The following is a 20,968-nucleotide window of genomic DNA, read 5'->3' as shown; positions in this document are numbered from 1 at the left end:
TCACAGTCAACCCTGGTGGGTGAGAAAATGGCCCTTATGCCTCATCTGGAAAATGGGCCTTCCACAATGACCAAGGACCTTGCGTACTGATGAAAAGGCAGCCCAGTGAAGCCCAAACCGCATCCTTCTTTCAACTGTCCAAAGCAAATGTTTCCAAGTGGTTGGGAGGAAAATGTGTATGACTTAGATGAATATCACATACATATAGCACTGCTGTATCTCAGAGGCCAGGAAGGGTGCTAAGAGGAGGTTATACCTCCAGTTACCTACTACTGCAAGTGTGGTGTCTGGACTGACAATGCCAACACCATCCGGTGGCCTGCCAATCAGGATCTGCATTTTCCAAAGATCCCAGGTGACCTGTGTGCACGGTAACCTCTGAGATGCGCTGTCACGAGGAGTGTACTTCCCCTCTGAGAACCTGGTCCTCCCAGAGCTCAGTGATGAGGGTGTGGTTAGCATATGGTGTTTCTTACTGTACTGTTTCTCCTAGACTCTGAGTCCAGAGAAACCTAGGAGCAACAGAGGAAACAATGGGGTGGAGATGACAGGGGCAGACGTTCCCACAGCCTCTTTCACATGCCGTGTCTGGTTAAGTGGCTCACTCTATAGTTTAAGCAAAAGCATGCACAGGATACCTACCAAATTTTCTGGGAACCCAGTCAAGACCAAAAGTGAACTTCTTTATCTGCACTACCAAGTATTCAGGGAATGAGGCAAAGCGAGAAGTTCTGGGAAACACAAGGGGAGGAGATCAATCAAACAAGGAAGAAAACAAAGGCAATTGCTGTCCGTGGCTCACTCACGGGCAGCTTTGTCTGGGGCTCCTGGCAATGCCAAGAGTGCCCTGTGAGGAGGAACCAACCAACAGTCAGTACACAGGTACTCGCGCACTCGCTCCAACCCCCTGGCTTCTCTACTGCAGAAAACGCTGACTGGGGACACAGTCGTCACTGGGTGCAGCTATCTCACAGTGACTGCTTGGCTGCAATGCTCCGGAAAGTGCTTCTAAACCACTTGATTTCCCTGCATCCTTGGAGTGTTTTTACCTGTGTATGTATCTGTGTGTGTTCTCGGTCAAGCACACACCACGTCTGTGACGTTCCCTACGTGGTGCGGAGAAGCCGGCCTCACTCCTACTAGGCATCACTGCCTCACGGCACAGGACTGATGCAAGGGAGGGTTGCCAGAACTCGGGTTGAGGCTGACCATTACAGAGTCTCTTTAAATACCTGGATCCCGGGTAACAAGGGTCCTATAGCTAGCTCCGTTGTGGAGTAATTATCCAAGCTATCTAAACCTAAGCCTTATCTTATAAAAGGTTTTAGTTAATGCGTATGGGTGTTTGCTTGCACATGTGTACATGTACCATGTTTGTGTCCACAGACCTAAGAGGGTCATGTCCCCAGGAACTGGAGCTATCCATGGTCATGAGACACCACGTGTAGGTCCTGGGAACCAGACCCTGTGCTCCTGCCCCTGAACTTGACATTTTTACATTAACACTGAGTTAATTCTGAGTTCACTTCAAACTGAAATACAGAGTGTTCTGGGCTTGGGTTTATCGCTTTTTTGCACACGCTGACTGTTCAAATTGCACATCAAATCCATGCCTCTCAGTGCCCGAATCCCACTCATTCAGTCACCAATTAATGTCTTTCCAGCACCTCTTTCTATTTGCCTGTCTATGTAAACAATGAGCCACATTGTTTCCCAGCCTTTGGGCTAAAAATCCTATACAGGCAATGAGCCAGAGATGGTACAGTAGGTCCCCTTTAAAATAGACGACTCCGGGCTTCCTCCTCCAAACCTCACTGTTTGAATTAGAGCCATCGCCTTCCTTCTATCTGGTACACATCTTTTCCCAGAATGAGCAAAACACCAATGTATTGCTGCCCTCTGGTGCAGAATAGTAGACACAGCACAGGGCTGACCATGGGCAAAGAGTAGAGAAGTATGGCTTTAAGTCTTCAGTAGGCTCATAATTCACCCCAGATCCCTGTGACTCTCTGGCCCCTCTGAGGCTCGTTTTACATCTGGAAATAAACTTACTCGTGTATGAGCTGCCAGGGTTGTGCAGTGCTCTCTCACCCTAGTGGAAACCCCTTGACACACCAGACTGGACTGGACCGAGGGAGTGGAGTGAATTCCATCAGCCCTAAAGTCGCAGACACTGAGCTGGTCTGTCGCTAGCCTGCATCTTTCCCCACACAAGTTGCATAGCCTGCTCTGGCTCAAGTTCTCTGTCACCAGGAAGGTAGATGAGGACAGGCCACAATGCAAGGCAGCTAAGAGAGCTCAGCCTTGCAGAAGGGATTGATCTAGGATTATCCTGGCTCTCTGAAGAAACATACACTCCTTCCAATTAGGTTCTCTGGTTGCCTGAGAAGCCTAAATATACATCATTCTCATTTAAATGAAGCCAAGACTTCCAGTTTACAGAAAGCCAACAAAATTCACCTGCTATTATAGCATTTTCAACTTATGAAAAAAAAAAAGTTATCTTTCAACCACAGTGTGTGAGTGTATATGTGTGTATATATGTGTGTCTGTATGTGAGAGAGAGACAGAGACACAGAAAGAAACAGAGAGAGACAGAGGGAGAAAGATGCTCATGTATGCGTCCGCCAAAGGCCAACGATCGGAGGGTGTGTTTCTTCCTCTCTCACTCTCCACCTTACTTTTATGAGACAGTTTCTACTGGCCCTGGAGCTCAGATGAGAGCGGTTAGCCAGTGGGGGCCCGGGATGTGCCCGTATCCTCTTCCCAGTACCATGTTTACAGTCATGCCCACCATGCTCTGCTTCTGCACAAGCGACACCAGATCCCACACAGGCAGGCTCGCGGTCCTAAGCAGCAGACTTTACCACTGAGGCCTCTCCCCTGCCCCAGACCTCTCTCCTCACATTAATACCAAATCTGGGGAAATCTCATTAAATCAATGGTATGCAAATGGTGACTCTGGAGCCAGGACAGTTGCTGACTCTATGCTAAAGAGCTGTGTGAAAATAAGGTATGGGCAGTGGGTTGGTTGGAGGTTGGGACAGAGGGTGGAAGAACAATTTAAGGCATGACTCTGTAGTGGGTAACTACCAACCATTCAGAAAGTTCTTCAAAACCTAGGTCTTAAACTCAACCACACTGCAACTATTCCACATATATCTCAGGTTTATCTCAGAGCAATAAGAATCTCCACTCAGTAACAGGAGTTCGAGGAAATCAAGTTACAGTTAAATCTGACAAAGTATTAAACTGTGCTTTGCGAAAGAATAACAAATAAGAATAAACAAATTATGTTTGCACAGTCTTTTATTCCTAAACTGAATCTGTGGATTTTTTTTTCCTTAGAGAGTGTAAATTTTTACATAAAGACTATCAGAATATAAATAAAAATAATTGTATGGAAACATAATTCAGCTTTACGAAAAGTTGTTGTGGGAATTAAATTAGTCAGGCCATACTCAGGATAGGTCTGAGTGCTGCTACCAGGTTAGCAGTTGTACGATATCTACTAACACTGTTCACTCATTACAATTAAGACTAACATGTTATGAAGACATATTAAGGAAAAATAAAAAGCAAGCTGCAATGACTAACATGGTCTACTCTACAGAGTGGAAAATTGGCTAAGTAAAAAAGAGCACTAGCCCCTTTCTGGTAAATGCACCAAAAATGCGATTAGTCAACTATATGCAAACCTCATGACCCACAGCAAATATACATGCACATGCGTACACACATTCACAAAAGATCACAATTATGACAGTGACAACAGCTACTGACGGGTACATGCGAAGCGTTTATTCTGTTCAGCTCCCTTAGACATCAGTTCTATAAATAAAACCCTTCTGTTATCCCCGCTTTACAGACAGGAAAAGGGCACGGGCAGGAGCGTTAGCTGGCCAAGGTCACATTCCAGCTGATGGAGAGAATCTGCTCTGGAGCCCACACTGCGCTCCTCTCTCCCAAGTGACAAAGTGTAAGTGGGACTCTCCCCACAGCCACACTGGACAGGAGTTGGGTCTTGTCCAGCGTTCTGCCTAGAATGAGCAGTAATATTTGATAGGTGAATGAATGTTCCAAACAATAACAGACTTCCCAGACACAGCCTGTCAGGATCGCTTTAGAGCAGTGGCACTCAACCTTCCCAATGCTGCGATCCTTTAGTACACAGTTCCTCATGTTGTGGTGACCCCCAATGAAAAAGTTATTTCATTGCTGCTTCATAATTCTAATTTCACTTCTGTTATGAATCAGAATGTAACTATCTGGTATGCAGAATAGCTGATATTTGACCCTGTGAAAGAGTCATTCTCTCAACAAAAGGAGTCTCAACCCAGATGTTGCAAAGCATTGATGTAAAGAACCATTATGTCTGGCCCATCCTGACCTATAGGCCTACCTATATCAACCCACTCTTTCTTTCTTTGTATTTGCTTGTTTGTTTGTTTTTTAATAGAGACATACGCTATGTTGTCCAGGCTGACTTTGAACACTCTCTATTGTCTATGCTGGCCATGAGCTTGCCAATCCTCCTGCCTCCGCTTTTCAAGTTCTATGATCACAGGTATGCACTACCCCACCTGGCCACCAAGTATACATGCCTTTTGCCCTTTTTCTGGATTTATGGGCTCTGGGTCTAACAAAAGGAAGGTTCAAACTGACATTAACAAAATGTCAGTAGCATCACAGCCTACATTATAAAAAAAATAAATTAAAAATAAAAACTTCCCAGAAGTTCACTAGCTGGTGCATTTGAAACTATCAAGTACAGAAGGACTGGTAAGCATGGCTGTATGTGGACTCAGTGGATTACGTGGGTAAACCCAGGATAGCGGTGCCATCCCTGAGTGCCGTCAGACTAGCTTAATCTCCCAAGCATGCCACTTACTGGCCAACTGCTTCTCCTTTTCTTGCCCCATCTGTAGAGCGGGAGACCACTGGAGCCTACCCTGCACTGCTAAGACCATATTGAACTTGATAACTGATGGGGGGGGGGAGTTTGGGCTCCAGCAAGACCCTGTCTCAAAACATAAGAGTAGTGTGGGGAGAAAACAGCTGATGGCAGGTACATCCCAAGCTCCTAGCAAGGCGGTAAGTAGGAGGTGTTTATTAGCTGGAGCCTTCTTTCCACAAGGACGGTTACTTCAGATAATAACAACTGCGATACAATGCTAATTCTTCTCGAACATAGAAACAAGCATATGGGGGCTGAGGAGCCGGCTTTCGGATGAAGAACTCGCCTCATAGGGTTCGGGATCTGAGCTTAGATACCCCCAAATTATGTAAAGCCAGGCAGTGATAGACCTCAGTCACCCAGTGCTCCCTCAGTGAGGTGAGAGATGGTTGTCCTCTGACGTCCACAAGCACACAGAGGTAAGTGTGTGCCTGTACGCGTGGCACATGCGCACTCATGTATGCACACTCACAAAGACACACACACACACACACACACACACACATTCAACAGCTCCTGAAACAAAACTTACCTAAGGAGAGGCAGTTGATAACAGAGTGAATGGCTATTAACGCTCATTTGCATGTGCACCTTCTCAAACTTATTAAATAAGAATGGGGCCTTTTGTTTTATTTTGCTTTGGTTTGTTATTTTGGGGTGTGTGTTTGTTTGTTTGGAGGGTTTTTGGGGGGGGGGTTTCTTGTTTGTTTTGTTTTTGTTTTTGATTCTACATTGACATGGTTGTGAGCTGGGTTTGAGCCTTGTTTTCTGTAGTTTGACGATCAAGCCTACTCCCACCCCCCCACAAGCACTAAGCAGGAGCCACACACACACACACACACACACACACACACACACCAGATGTATTTCTATGAGGTCCTTTGTGAAAAGAGCTGTTTCTGTTTTCCCATTTCTGACTTCTAGTCTGGCCTGAAGCAAAGCAGGGTCCGGCAGGTGCTCATGGCAGGCTTGGCTGCCAGGCTGCAGGGCAAAACACACACACACACACACACACACACACACACACACACAAAAGCAAAACACAGGCAGCCAGAGCCCTCCATCCTTACTCTGTCAACTGAGAGCTAGCTCTCACCCTTGAAAGGAGGGGCCAAAGAACATTTCAGAAACAAGCTTCCAAGAGCTCGGAATATAGCTCACGGATAGAGTGCTCACTGCGCACCTATAGAACCCTGGGTCAATCTCCAGCACTGACCGGGATTGTAGAGAAAGAAAAAGCAGACAAACCAAGTCCCAACAAAGAGGGAAACCGAGGGAGCTCCCAGGAGCTCTTTATTCTATGTCTCTACATGCACTCTGTCCCCAACTCACGTGGCGATATGAAGTGTGTTGACAAGAACTGTCAGAATCAAATCAATTAAGGTATCAAGTGGAGAAAAGAAAATACATGTACCTGACAGCCAGGCTCACAACATGAACGTGAGACATCTCCTGACTCAGGTGTAAGCAGCTCACCAAGCAAAGGTTCATGCCAACCTGGCATGCCCAAGACTTCCCAATCAACCGAGGCCTGTGCTAAAACTTACCCAGAAGATTGATTACAAGATAATGCAGTGGCATTTACATATGGAAGGCTGCCAAAAGCAATTCTGTGACTTCTTTACCAGTAATCATTCTTGCCATGTGGGTATGAGGGTGTTTCTCAACCCTACACTACTCTCTTGGCAAGAAGAAAGATGGGGGGTAGGGGAGGGAGGGAGAGAAGGAGGTGGGGAAGAAGGAAGAAGGGAGGTGGAAAGGAAAGGAAAGGAAAGGAAAGGAAAGGAAAGGAAAGGAAAGGAAAGGAAAGGAAAGGAAAGGAAAGGAAAGGAAAAATATTTCAACTACAAAATAAACCATAATTCTGCTTTATAAAAAAAAAAAAAAAAAAGGAGATGGACACTCCTAAGAGCATAATCCAAATCACAGGACTGTCTTACTGGTCAGCCTTATAAAGTGAAGTGAAGGGCAGCTACAGGTGTACATCACAAGCCATCTCACCCTCATGAACAAACACTCAAAGACTCTCAGAGCACCCAGGCCCCTCCCCAGCCTCCCTCGGCCCCTGCCTCCCTCACTAGGCCCCTCTTCCCCCATCAACAGCCTGTCTTACTCACTTGACCCCTGCAGACTTGGCCTGCAGAGCGCTGCTCCAGAAATCATCCACATTGTCTGGTTCAGCAAAGGCCTGAAGGCAGGCACTGAATGGGATCTTGGCTCGCACCAGCTCAGGTAGGGGTCTTCTGTTGGCTTCTGCCTCCCTCCGCATGAGTTCATAGGTGATCAGCTCATCTGAGGAAGAGCAGGGAAGGCAGGAACCTGCAATCACTCTTTTCCTGAGCCGTACCCTCTGAGGAAGTGCGTTTCCCCATAGGTCAGGGCTGTAGGCTTGTCTGTCCATTCCAGAGAAGCCTGCCCAAAGACCCTTCCCAAGACTGGCAGGCTTTGAGGAGCCAGAAACACTTTTTGCTTCCATTTTTAAAATCCTCTTTTATTTTTGCTATTTCTCTTTGAGACCAACTAGAAGGAAGTGAGTTCAGGCCAGACTGTGAGTGGGACATGAATGGTGGCTGCAGGAAGCTGCAGTGACCCAAGGTACTGTTCCTCTACAGACTTCACACCAAAGTTCTGCAGCTGTCTGGGAGCCAGAGGCACCTCCCCCCCCCTACACCCCCACTCTACCCCTACCCCATCCTCCACCCCCCAGGAAGAAATTGAAGCTGAAGGTCAGAACTAACCAATCACTGACAGGCCTAGACTTAAAGCCCTAGTCAGCACACACAGAAGAGGTCCAGAGGGGTTCATTCAAGGGGTTAGAGTTGGGGAATGATCAGGCAGGAGGAGGGAGGAAACAGAAGGAAGGGAAGAGAAAAAGCTCCCGCTGCCAACTCCAGGCTGTCCCCAAAGTGACAAAGACCAAAGGAAAGATGCAAATGTGGTAAATGAGAAGAACTGTCCCTGAGCAACATGCTGCCAGATTAGGTGTCTGGGGTTCCTCTAGGTGACAGGCCCTGGGCTCAAGGGCTGTGTAAAGAGCATGTCCTTGAGGATTTACCTCAGGCCTCTAGTGCACTGCCTGGAGGCCTCTCAGGGCAACTCTACTTATAAAGTGATCAAACAAATACTGAGGGAAAAGAACGAAGTGTACTTGGGACCTCTTAGGAGCGAGCCACAGGTCGGCTCCCACGTTGACACTAACTACACACAGTTAAAACATCACAGGTTCTTTGAATGTCAACCAACAAGATTCCCTCCTAGAGGATCTGCCTGTGCACATATGCATTTTCTAAAACACCTCCTAAAAGCTTTTAAATCCCCTCTCTGTCCAGAGTTTATAGTGTACTCCTTCTATCTATACAAAGGTTAGACATTGCTAGAAATCCAGAACGTTAGAAATCTCTTTTCGTACAAAGAGTACCACCCATAGAGTACAGTGAATTAGGGACCACAGAACTATGAAAGCTTTTAAGATCAAGTCTGCTCCATTCTGTCAAGCCCTAACAACAAAATAAATAAAGCAAGAGTTAAAAGACGCGGTCCTATGGTCATACCTGATACACAAGCCAGCACAAGTGCATCCGGAACCACAGCCTTGCCTGAAAGATGCTTCTGTAATGATGCCTGCTCAGCCTGAAGTCACCAATTCAAACAACACTCCTCATTTTGCACTTAAAAAGACCCCTCTCCCTCCCCAGCCTTAAACACACAGAGGACTCTCTATAGCATGTGTAGTCCATTTGCAATGAGACTTTCCCACCAACAATAATTTTACTAAAGTCGTTATCACTGAGGCTGACAGAACTGAACAGAACATGGGAGGCTGAGGTGAGCAAGGAAAGGCAATAGTTCCTTCCGATGGCTCAGATTGATTGTCAACTTGACAGGCTCTCCAGCCAGCTAGGAGATAAGCCTCCTCGCACAGCTGTCAGGCATTATCTAGATTAGTTTAACCCAGAGCGATGCCAGTGAGGGATCAGCTTGGTTAGGTTAACTGAAGTGGGAAGATCCACCCTAAAAATGAGCCGCCCCATCAGTGGCCTAGACTGCACAAGGAGGAAAAGCAAGTCAAACGAGGGGGCATTCATCTCCCTCTACTTCCTGCCTTGAAAAGGTAATATAGCCAGCTCCCGTCAACACGATTTTCCTTCCATGATGGAGTATATGCTGTAACTTTGACTCAAAATAAGCCCTTTCCTTCCTTTCTCCCTCCCTCCCTCCTTCCTTTTGTCAGGCACTTTATGGCAACAAAAGAAAAACTAAGACAGCCATCATTCTCGAAAGGCAACAAACCACACACTTCACAGCCTTACACACCTTGTATAATGAGCAAGAATCTAAATAGTCCAACGCTGTATGCACTTACAGAAAAATAAAAATAATTTCATCTTAAATCAACAGAATCATCTATAGGGGTTGATTCTGATTCTAAGATCCTATTCCCCAATTGGTTCTTGATCCATCAATAAAGATACCAGTGACCAAGGACTGAAGACCGGGCAGGACCCTTAGAGAGGACACAGGCAGAATAGGGGCAGGAGTCGGGGGATCCTGGAGGAGTGGCAGGAGATAAAGCCAATAGTCATGTGAGTTTTCGGTTTGGAGTGACCAATGGCCACTCTATCTGATTATGTCTGGGGTGGCTGGAAAGGTTTAGTGGTGCTCAATCATTGAGTTGGCAAAGTCATTCTATGATTAACTGGTGTGTGTGTGTGTGTGTGTCTGTGTGTGTGTGTGTACACATGCACATGATCACAGTAAATTAAGTCCCCCAAAAAGTAGCCATAGGAACTCAGAGTGGGTTGACCTTTACATGGATGGCAAGAACCCAAAAATGAGCAATCCAACGACCATTTTGCCTTTTCTTCTCTAAGACACTGACTGTAAGGAAGACCATCCATCACGTGAGCTCAGACTGATAGCATGGGGGAAAGCCATGCCCCAGAAAGGCTGCATGGAGATTCTTGCCTCCTCCATTTCAAAGTCCAAGCATTCTTCTACTGGGTCTCACTGTACAAACTCATGTCTGCCACAAATTACCTCCATAAGGCCTGCCTTAAAAACCCACAGGCAAAGCTTAGTTGCTTCCCAAGATTGCGCACCTAACATCCAGAGATGCGTTTCCATCAAGCGTCACACCACAGCATATTACCAATGACAAGAGAGACTCTCCTACACACATCACCACAAATAACCTGCCCACAATTATGCTGGCTCATGCCCAACCATGAACCACATTCTCTGGGTTCCAAAGTAGCTCCTGTCTATATCACTTCTATAAAGCCTACCAGGATACACTTAGACCCTCCATGGAAAGTCACATGGGGACCTAAAATAAGTGAGAGGGGAGGTGCAACCCAAACAGAGCCTCATCTCAGTGACTAGGCACCTCATCTCTGGTGCAGGTCTCTAATGGAGACACACAAGGTTCTTTTCCCTTGGGGGACTGTTACCTTTGTTGGTTGCTGCCTCCATGGCCACAGGTAACTGCATTAGGTAGTCCACCCTCTCCGTGTAGCGGACCTTTCTGGTCTGACAGCATTGGATTCGCTCCTCCACCAAAAACCGGAAAACATCACTTGGGTTTTCTGAGCCAATTCGATTCCTCTGAAGGTCAGATAATACCAGGTTAGCAGGTGCAGGGAAATGAAGCTATGAAAGAAAAATAGCATAACTCTGATTCTGGCATCGAGATCTTGCTTTACTGAGGATTATCAGAGGGACCAGACTAAGACATTGGGATTTGTGTAGTGTCCCCAAATGAGGAGTTGGGTAGTACTATTACAAAGCCATAAAAACCACAGAAGACAGACAGATGGGCATGGAAGGAAGGAAGTTAACAAAACAGAAAAAAAAAATACTGTCCTGGGAAAACGAAGGTATGTTTGATACAATTCCAAATGCACTTAGTGTAAAGTATATGTAAATAAAGAAACCATGCTGTATTAGGATACATAAGGATATGGTAATATCCTTCTAACAGATTAAGGGAAAACACTGCTAACAAACACAAAGAATTCACACATGTTTGGGAAATGACTAAAGGGTCACCTGCCAAAATGTTAAGAGCAGAAGTTGCTACTATGGCAACTCTGATGTTCTCCTCTCCACTTTCATAACAGTGGGGTCGGGGGAAGACAGCTGCTTTGTTTTGATTTGTTTTGTTTTGTTTTGTTTTGTTTTAAGGTGAATGGAAGGCTTTACTCTGGAGTTCTTCATGACTTCCATGTGATTCAGCTCTGTTGCATCAGAAATGGGATTGCTTGAGTGGCACCTGGGTATCAAGTACCTGCAGGGGCTCTCAATGGGCTCTGTCCAGAGACCAAACACTATTGGAAGTTGGTCTGGTGTGGTGTATACGAATGCTAAATTTTGAACCCCAAGATCTGGTTGCCCCCAGACAAGTGAATTCTCACGTACACCAGCTCCCTAATTTGCCATGTAAACCTTGCTCCCCAATTTTAAATAAAAGTGGTTATAACCAGTTACTTAGGAGAAGAGAGGTAGGCAAGGCTTTGGTTACTGGGGTGGGGGCCACAGGTAGGGACCACGAGGAGAGTGAAAGGAGGAGGAAGGGAGAGGAGAGGGAGAAAGAGGAGAAAGAGAGGGAGAGAGCAGGTCTCCATTAGACATGGTGGATCAGGAGCACATCCCCGAGTGAAATGGACCCTGAGGACAGACTGATGGAGCAGAGAGACTCTAACAGCGAGTACTGCGGAGTGCAGCTGGGGAAAGAGCCAGTCTGGCACTAGAAACATACTGGGGTAATTCCCTCAGTAATTGTGTTACAGTTGAATAACTAAATCCTAGCCTCAGTCTCTTTCATTTGGAAGCTAGTCAGGGAGAGAAATAAAATTATTAATCTACATTTGATATCCAATGTAACAGCATAAATCTAAACTTAAAAAGTTCCATGTGAAGACAATACAAGCACTCCCCGGGATGTATTTCACAGAAGGCCCAGTCCAACATGGATGGGACACAAGGCCGGGACAACAGTGGGTAGCAAGCCAACTCATGGGTTCAGAACTGCACGACAGTTTCCCTCAGGTTTTCCTCAAAGCATTGACCTGCTCAGGAGGAGTCAGATTCAATGAGGCAGGTCCTGGTTGCAGGTAGAAGACCAAAATGCCTCTTGTCTGTAAGCAGAAAGACAGACAGGGGCCATGGCCATGCACAGCAGAATATCCAAGCTGAAATGCAGACTAAGAGTCACACAGAAGATATCCAAAGAAACAGAACTTCTGATCACGTAAAAAAAATGTTTAAAATTCATGCTTTTGTGCTAAGGAAAGACAGACACTGGGTATAAAACAACAGAGACATAATAAAAGTCTCCAAAGGAGAGAAAAAGAGAAATAGATAAAAATGTTTTCAACAGTATGTAGATACTAAAATAAACAAATAAATAAATAGCATAATCAAAAATTAAAAGTTTAAATAATAAAATTTGTCTTCATAGAGAGACTATATATATGTATGTATATATCCATACTAAAAGGTAGAAATACTGTAAAAGGGGGCATTTTGACCCCATATAAATTTGTTTTGACTATCAACACACAAATAATATGTTCAGTAATAAATATAGTTCTATGTATCCTTTTTAGAAAGAAAACTAACTTAGATGAAGAAAGAACTGATGAATCAGATCAACATATATATGTAATAACTTCAGAATGTAAAACAGGAAACGTGTTATGGTGGAGAGGAGATTTTACATTTCTTCCAATAGGAACAGAAAAGCTCTCTCCCATCCAAATTAATAAAGATCAGATTTAACAGGGGGAGACCTCCTGAAGACCTTGGCTATAGACAAAAGGAAAGAGATCAAGAAGACAAACAAGACCAGCTGAGACACAAATATCTATGTGTCATCAATCAAGTTGAGACACAAATATCTATGTTTAATCAATCAATAAACCTTGCTGGCTACAAAATCCTCAGGACTAATCATAAAAATGTATATTGCAGTTTGGCTACAGTCCAAACTAGCTTATAATAGAGATAGATACACTTCACCTGCTCAAACAAAGACCAAAGACGCTCCATCAACTGATCTGTGCACCTTGCACATTCCACATATATTTTAATACAGTACTATATATGCTGAGGGCCATGCAGGAGGAATGGCAAACGGCTTTAGACTCATGGAATGCTGTCCAGTGGTTAGCACAGCCATGAGGGATGTGCTTTGGTGAAGCATGACCCCAAGGACTACATGTCCTGAGGACTTCAAGCTGGTATGGAGTTCTGCTCTGCTTGCCGCCCTCACATCCCTCTTGATCTAAGAATTGTATGAAAACTCTAAGGGGGCTTCTAGCCCCTCACTGGGCAGTATCTCTGGCATTCACAGTAATAATACTTGACCCCTTTCAGGCATTGCTGCTGGAGCAGATTAATGATCCAATCCCTACCCTAGAGAAGAACTTAAGAGTTGTCGATTGTCAGCAATGACCACCATCCTTAGAAAACATTTGGAAAAATAAAATTGTTAGTCAAGCTAGGTTAAGATGTTTTTGCTACTCGCTCTGATGTAGAGTACCTTGGAGAACAACTTGAAGTTCAGAGAGACAAACTCTTAATAGTTAACTTAGGAATGTTTTATCGTCAGGAAACAAGAACAATGGCAGCACTGCTGACGTGACTCTCACTGAGGCTGACTGGTGACGACTGATTCCTTCTACAGAGTTTTGCCCTCAGCTTCCTGATGCTATTGAATAAGAACTTCTGATGGGTAGTCTGCATTCTGAAGATTTAAAGTAGATATGACTGATTTTGATATAAAAGTTTAGATTTGTAATTCTTTTAGGTTCTTACAAAATTACTTGTAAAGATAAATAAGACAATTATTATTCCTTTCTTTGTAACCACAAATTGCTGCCTGCCAGTAAGAGAAAATGACTAAGAAAACAACTCTGCTTGCTCAGACTTTGTTAATCTATAACACGTTGCTTAGTTACAGATGTACATAGAAGTTAGAGAACAAATTGTTTTCTTTACCTGTACTATAATAAGGTTATTTCTTATAAACTTTTGAGGAACATACTGTTTTTTCATAACCATTCACTAGAAGAAAACTAAAACGTAATCACATTGTGGTTTTACAGTGCTTGAAAGATTTTGCTGGGATATATAAGCTATGGGAGAAAGAATAAAGTGCTTGGAAAATTGTTCCTTCCACCCATCAACTGTATGCTTATATGTATGTATGTGTATGTGTGAGATCCTTGAAGCATCTTGTTGGAGCTTTGCTCCATCTATTCACTGTGTGAGTGTGTATATGTCTGTCTGTCTGTACACATGTCTGTATGCATGAATGTATGTATTACGCACGTATGTATGTATTTGTATGTATTAAGTTACTGAAATTTGCCTTTTGCTTCATCTACTCAGTTTGTATATATATGTACATGTGAATTTTCTCTCTTTCCTTTTCTGTCTTGCAGGCTCCAAGGAGTTAAGAGTTCAGAGTTTTCCACTGGCCACAGGGAGAGCCAGACCCAGTAAATTAAGGTTTTTTTTTTTTTTTCCCCTCAGAGAAAAGTCTGCTGAGTAACTTCTCTAATCAGTGGCTGCCACAGGCAGCAGTCAATATCTGGACTGACCCTCAAGAGCAGCTCTAAGCACTGACTCCCACTTGCTGCCTGCCTCAGTTTACCTCCTGGATGCCGAAGCTTTTCATTGGTATGTATTTTACTTTTGAGAGCGTATACGTTCACAGAGACTAACAACCAAACAGTCCTAACAAGATCCACCCTCACGGATGCTGAGATTCTGAGGCATATTGTGCCAGCATCCACTTTTTCCTCAAAAGACTTGCTTCCAAGACAACTTCAAAGCAACTGGCACAAATTGTCCAACATCACAGACTATTCTAGTCAGGACTTCATTTAAAGCTGCACTTTCTCAGCATATAGAGACTAGACAACCAACACTACAGCTAGATGTCTTAAGACTAACAACCATTATTCAAATTTGGGGCAGGGAGCCAAAAATAAATTCTTCACCCCAAATCAATAGGAAGCAATGTCCCATTCACTTAAGGTGGTGTGGGTAGGTTTTGGTTGCTTTGTTGGGTGAAAGATGCTTTTCATTATAAAAGGGTTGGTTACAATTTATTAAATGGTCTTGATCAGGGAGAATACTAGGTAAAAGGTTAGACTCGAAGATTTCTTGCCTTTTCTCTGTTCTTCTTTCCTTCTTATGTAGAGGGAAAGAGGTTGAAAAGAGAAAGAAGGGATATACGAATATTATAATAATAATAGAAAAAAGGGGGTAAATTATAAAATCTACTCTTAAATCAAAGAACACTTTATAGTCAATAATCTTACATTGCTATGGATTTCTATATAGTGACACATATTTAAGTTATACTTTGTTACATTTATATAAATCTTTGTATATTGATATATTAAGGTTATATTTTATTATATTGATATAGATCTTTGTATAATGATGCAAAGATTAAGGTTGTTTTCGTAATACCATACTTTGTATACATGTTTTCAATTCTTATTTGAGATATTATACCTAGATGATACTTATTAATGTAATGTAAAGTGCTAGTACCTTTTAAAGCAACTATTATAAACTTTGTAGGATAATTAAAAAAATGCAAGTTAATAATCAGTCAAACCTATGGTCATGTTAGGTACTGGACTAGTTTATCACAAAGTAGACTTCCTAGGTTGAACAGAGTAAGTAACTAAAAACCTATTCAGATATGCTAAGGTATATTCAGAGATAGCAAGCTGCCGCTGGGAAAAAACTGCCCTCTTCCAACTGCAGACAAAACGCTGTCAGCAATGGGCAAGCATCATGCAGAAAAGTCGACTGCTGTACTCTGCCAAGACAGGGTAAGCAGACCTTCATAATTCCTGCTCCACAGACAAGTCTGTCCAATATTCTGGGACAGAAGGCTAATGATAGAGGCACTGAAAAGTTTTAGAACAATTCTGGGGGACTGTTCAGGCAGCCAACTTTCTCTGTTATTTCTATAATTTTTGGAAGTTACTTGCCTGAACTTCCTGCATACTCAGGTAATATTTATTCCTTCTCAGTTCTCTGATGTGGTTGAAGACTAAACAGTTACAGTCATAAAATTAAGCTTAACTTGCTTAGGATTTTTTTAAAAAATGATTTTAGGTCTAAGCAAATGTTTTAAATTAGTAATACAAGTTATGATAGAAATGATTTAAGTACAGAACTCTAAACTCACTGTCTTAGTCAGGGTTTCTATTCCTATACAAACATCTCGACCAAGAAGCAAGTTGGGGAGGAAAGGGTTTATTCAGCTTACCCTTTCCACATTGCTATTAATCACCAAAGGATGTCAAGACTGAAACTCAAGCAGGTCAGGAAGCAGGAGCTGGTGCAGGGGCCATGGAGGGATGTTACTTACTGGCTTGCTTCCCCTGGCTTGCTCAGCCTGCACTCTTATAGAATCCAAGACTACCAGCCCAGGGATGGTCCAACCCACAAGGGGCCCTTTCCCCTTTATCACTAATTGAGAAAATGCCTTACAGCTGGATCTCATGGAGGCATTTCCTCAACTGAAGCTCCTTTCTCTGTGATAACTCCAGCTGTGTCAAGTTGACACACAAAACCAGTCAGTACACTCACCAATAGGGGATAGATAATAAAATACTTTATCCAAAACTGCAAAATACAAATGGACTGGGCATTATAAAAGTAACTCCTACCTAATAGTTTTCATAATTGTTTCATATTTGTTACATCTTGCTTATTACTATAAGAGAAGGAACATTTTCATTTAAATAAAAAGGAGGAAATATTGTGGGTTGGTCTGGTGCTGTGTATAGAAATGCTAAACTTTAAACCTCAAGATCTGGTTGCCCCCAGACAAGTGAATTCTCACGTACACTGGCCTTTGCTGTGTAAACCTTACTCCCCAATTTTAAATAAAAGTGGCTATGGCCAATTACTGGGGAGAAGAGAGGCAGGCAAGGCTTTGGTTACTGGGGTGGGGGCCACAGGTAGGGACCACAAGGAGAGTGAAAGGAGGAGGAAGGGAGAGGAGAGGGAGGAAGAGGAGAAAGAGAGGGAGAGAGCAGGTCTCCATTAGACATGGTGGACTAGAAGCACATCCCCGAGTGAAATGGACCCTGAGGACAGACTGATGGAGCAGAGAGACTCTAACAGCGAGTACTGCAGAGTGCAGCTGGGGAAGGAGCCAGTCTAGCACTTGAAACATAAATTAGGGTAATTCCCTCAGTAATTATGCTAATGCTCAATAAATAAATCTAGCCTCAGTCTCTTTCATTTGGAAGCTAGCCAGGGATAGAAATAAAATTATTAATCTACAAAACACACTGATATAACACACATAGCATGAATGGCATACAATCCAGCAGCACCGGGAACCCAAACCTGAGAGGCAGTCACGTCAAGTGTGCATAGCAGAGACAGCCACCAAGAGGCCCAGTGAGCGACTGAGGTGAAGACAAGAGGGCACTTGATCAAGCCATTGCCACAGCAGCTCGTTGCATTTCTGACCTCCCCAGTGGATGCTCTCAAGACTTACCTCTACCAGATTGACCAAATGCAAGAAAAACTCCTGGGCATCCTGCTGTCTGTTCGAGGAGAATTCCGGGTGGCTCTTGCTGACAAAGGCCTTGAACATTCGTGGGGAGATCCCATTCTGCTGAGGCTACAGCATAAAGACAAGATCATCTTACATATCTGAAAACCTGCTACTGTCGTTCTGCTTAGGAGACATAGCAATAAAATGACTCCTGGTGACATACTGCTATAGTCACAGATCAGAGTCTCACTCAGCCCATATCAGAGGAGCTTCTTGCCATAGCTGGTGATTGACCATCTGGACCCATCATATGGAGACCCAAAACTGGACAGTGGCAGAGAGTGAGAGACTTTATAAAGCACCCAATCCTAAATGCTAAGTCTTTTTTAAACTCTTCCCTTTAAAACTCTGGGGTCTATACAGAAGAGGGGGCAGAAACATTGTAAGCACCAGAAGTGTTGGGCGACCCCAAGGAAACAGTATCTTCCAGACACAGCAAAACTGATGCACATATGAACTCACAGAGACTGTGACAGCATGCACAGAACCTGCAGGGGCTCAGCCTCGGGAAAATCCCAGCACTGACAGGGGGAAGTGGATGTGCAATCCCATCTCTAACACAGAAACTGTCTGCAATGATACTTGCTTATAAAAGGAAAATCAGTTTTCTTCTGTGGAGCATCACTGGATACATCAACACGCCAGGGCAGGCCCTATGGCCAGGAGTTGTCAACAACGCAAAATAAACTCCATGTTTTATTTTGTTTCAAAATTTTGTCTTATGCCTGGAAAGCAAGAGCCTCCCAGGACCCCACAGGGATGACATCAGCTGAAATACCCCACAAAAGAGTGTAAGAACCTGTCAAAACCACATCCAGAGGTTAGACATGGTCCCCCGATTGAGGGATGGGGCCACCCACCCATCTCCAAAATTTTAACCCAGAATTGCTCCTGTCTAAAGGAAATACAGGGACAAAGAGTAGAGCAGAGACTGAAGGAAGGGTCATCCAGAGACTGCCCTACCTGGGGGATCCATCCCACATGCAGACACCAAACTCTGGCACTGTTGCTAATGCCAAGAAGTGCATACTGACAGGAGCCTGATACAGCTGTCTCCTGAGAGCCAGTACCGGATGCTCACAGCCAACCATCAGACAGAGCACAGGGACCCCAATGGAGGAGTTATGGGAAGGACTGAAGGAGCTGAAGGGGCCTTATCTTGCATCAATGGGAGGGGAGGTCCTTGGTCCTGTGAAGGCTTGATACCCCAATGTGGAGGAATGTTAGGGCGATGAGATGGGAGTGGGTTGGTGGGTAAGGGAGCACCTTCATAGAAGCAGGGTAAGGGGGGATGGGATGGGGGTTTGCAGAGGGGAAACCGGGAAAGGAGATAACATTTGAAATGTAAATAAATAAAATATCCAATTAAAATATTTTTGTCTTACTAAATTTTTTGTTTGACTTTTGGTGTTTTGTTTTGTTTTGTTTTTAGAGAAAGAAGAAAGAACATGAAGTTGAGGAGGTAAAGAAGATCTGAGAGGAGTTAATGGAGAAGAAAATATGATTGAAATATAGTGTGTGAAATAAATAAGTAAGTAAAAACACTAAAGAAAATCAGAAGCCAATCCCTCCCCCCACATATAACTGAAGCCTGAATGGCAAATTGGTTGGGTCTAACTGTGAATTCTACCTTTCCAATGAGAGAAAAAAAAAAAAACAAAAAACAGTTAACCATGACAACAGGCAGCATCTACAGGGTACTTAGCATGTGTCAGACACTGTCCTATAATCTGTGTGAGAGCACGGGTGGCTCAGTCAGTGAAGTGTTCATCTAGTATGTGTGAAGCCTGGGGCTCCATCCCAGCACCTCAGAAGGCAGGTGTGGGGGTATACATCTGCAATCACAACACCCAGGAGCCAGAGGCACGCTCAGAAGCTCAATGATGCCCTTAGCTGCAAAGCAAGTCCAAGACTAGCCTGGGATCCATGAGACTGTTTAAAAATATATAGACACATAACATACATATACATGTATGTGTATGGATGGATACAGAGAGGGACACACACATATCAAAACCTTCATACCAAAACTTTACATAAAAACTAATTCAGAGTCTGGATAAGGACTCAGAGGTAAGGGCGGTGGGTGGCCAAGGCTCCACTTTGTAAGCAGGCATGGAGCCCACTATCGTGGTTGTAAGCTGACTCCCTTGTCCACTCACTTTGTAAAAATGGTGGCCCAGAGTCTTCAAAATGGCAACCGCCAAGGGAACCTGTGGTATGACACGGGGACTGATTTACTCTCCCCATCAGTGAGTAAAAACGAGACCAACTAAAATTAGAGAGAGGACCACAGTGCCCAGACTCTCTCGCAGATGCTGATGCATGATTTTGCAACAACATGCAGGCACACAGCCAGACTGCCCGGTGTTTCAATTAATAAGGAGGCAGAGAGCTAGCTGGAGGCTTCCAACACATCAGAGCAATGGTTGATGATATTTCTGACCAGGCATACATCTCAACCTGTCCCTAACACAAGATTACAAGAAAGTTGCTGGTCAGTTCTAGCACTGTAGAGTAGCTGCAGGAAGGACTGTTCATATTATTGCTCTGAATAACTGACACGGTAGAAATGGGTCAGCGTTCAGCACGAAGGCGCATGGACGGACAAGTGCCGTGGATGGAAAGTTCTACCGGCAGCCTCCTTCTCCGGCAGCCACTTCAGGCCCAACTGTGAGAGTGCTAACACTCTACCGCAGACAGTATCCTAGACAGTCTTTTCTCCTTCCCCTGTTTGTCTTATCATCTGACTTAAAACCACCAGACTGAAGCTGGCTAATTATAGCTATGGAATAACATGGTGGAGGAAAACAACCTGGAAAAGTACTGTGCCTATGGTTTGGTTCACTTAGAAACATCATTGTCTTGTATTTATGTACAATGAAATGTGCTTTTCCTTGTTTAAAAAAAAAAAAGACAAAAATGTTACATTTGCTCAACAAAGTAAACACAAGTTAAAGACAGCAAAGCCCCAGGCTTACAGCTAAAACCCTGCCACCGCTCAGTGAGGCAGGATACTGGTTACCTCAGATGATGGAAAACCCAAAATGGTGCCAAAAAGATTTAATTTGGGAATCAGATAAGCTGTCCAGGGCACTCTTTCTCGGAATACACAACTTCTTCACACATGCTATTTGCTAGAGAAAAAGATTCAAACAAAAGCACTCCTCTATCATGCAGGAGAGTCTGGGTTTGGTCCTCAGCTTAAATAAATAAATAAATAAATAAATAAATAAATAAATAAATAAATAAATATCAAGAACAAATATTTAAGGACATGGTAGAGCAAAGATCAACTACTAGGCTGGAGAAAAGACTCAGCAGTTAAGAGTACGTATTGCAGCCGGGCGTAGTGGCGCACGCCTTTAATCCCAGCGCTCGGGAGGCAGAGGCAGGTGGATTTCTGA

At 43.9% G+C, this 20,968-nt stretch overlaps 1 protein-coding gene across 1 annotated transcript in view; it reads right to left on the bottom strand.

Moving 5' to 3' along the window:
* Nucleotides 1-20,968, bottom strand: part of Usp13 (ubiquitin specific peptidase 13) — a 105,147-nt gene that overhangs the window by 16,797 nt on the left and 67,382 nt on the right. Inside the window, exons 11-14 of the mRNA XM_021196023.2 lie at nt 17,502-17,627; nt 10,408-10,561; nt 7,075-7,249; nt 643-731 (exon numbers count right to left, since the gene is read on the bottom strand). Coding sequence (XP_021051682.1) covers nt 643-731; nt 7,075-7,249; nt 10,408-10,561; nt 17,502-17,627 — 544 coding nt within the window. The remainder of the gene's footprint in view (nt 1-642; nt 732-7,074; nt 7,250-10,407; nt 10,562-17,501; nt 17,628-20,968) is intronic.

This window comes from Mus pahari, chromosome 4 (genome assembly GCF_900095145.1).
Source record: "Mus pahari chromosome 4, PAHARI_EIJ_v1.1, whole genome shotgun sequence".
Lineage (NCBI taxonomy): Eukaryota > Metazoa > Chordata > Mammalia > Rodentia > Muridae > Mus > Mus pahari.
Note: the sequence above shows the minus strand (reverse complement) of the source record. Positions and strands in the feature narration are given on the sequence as shown.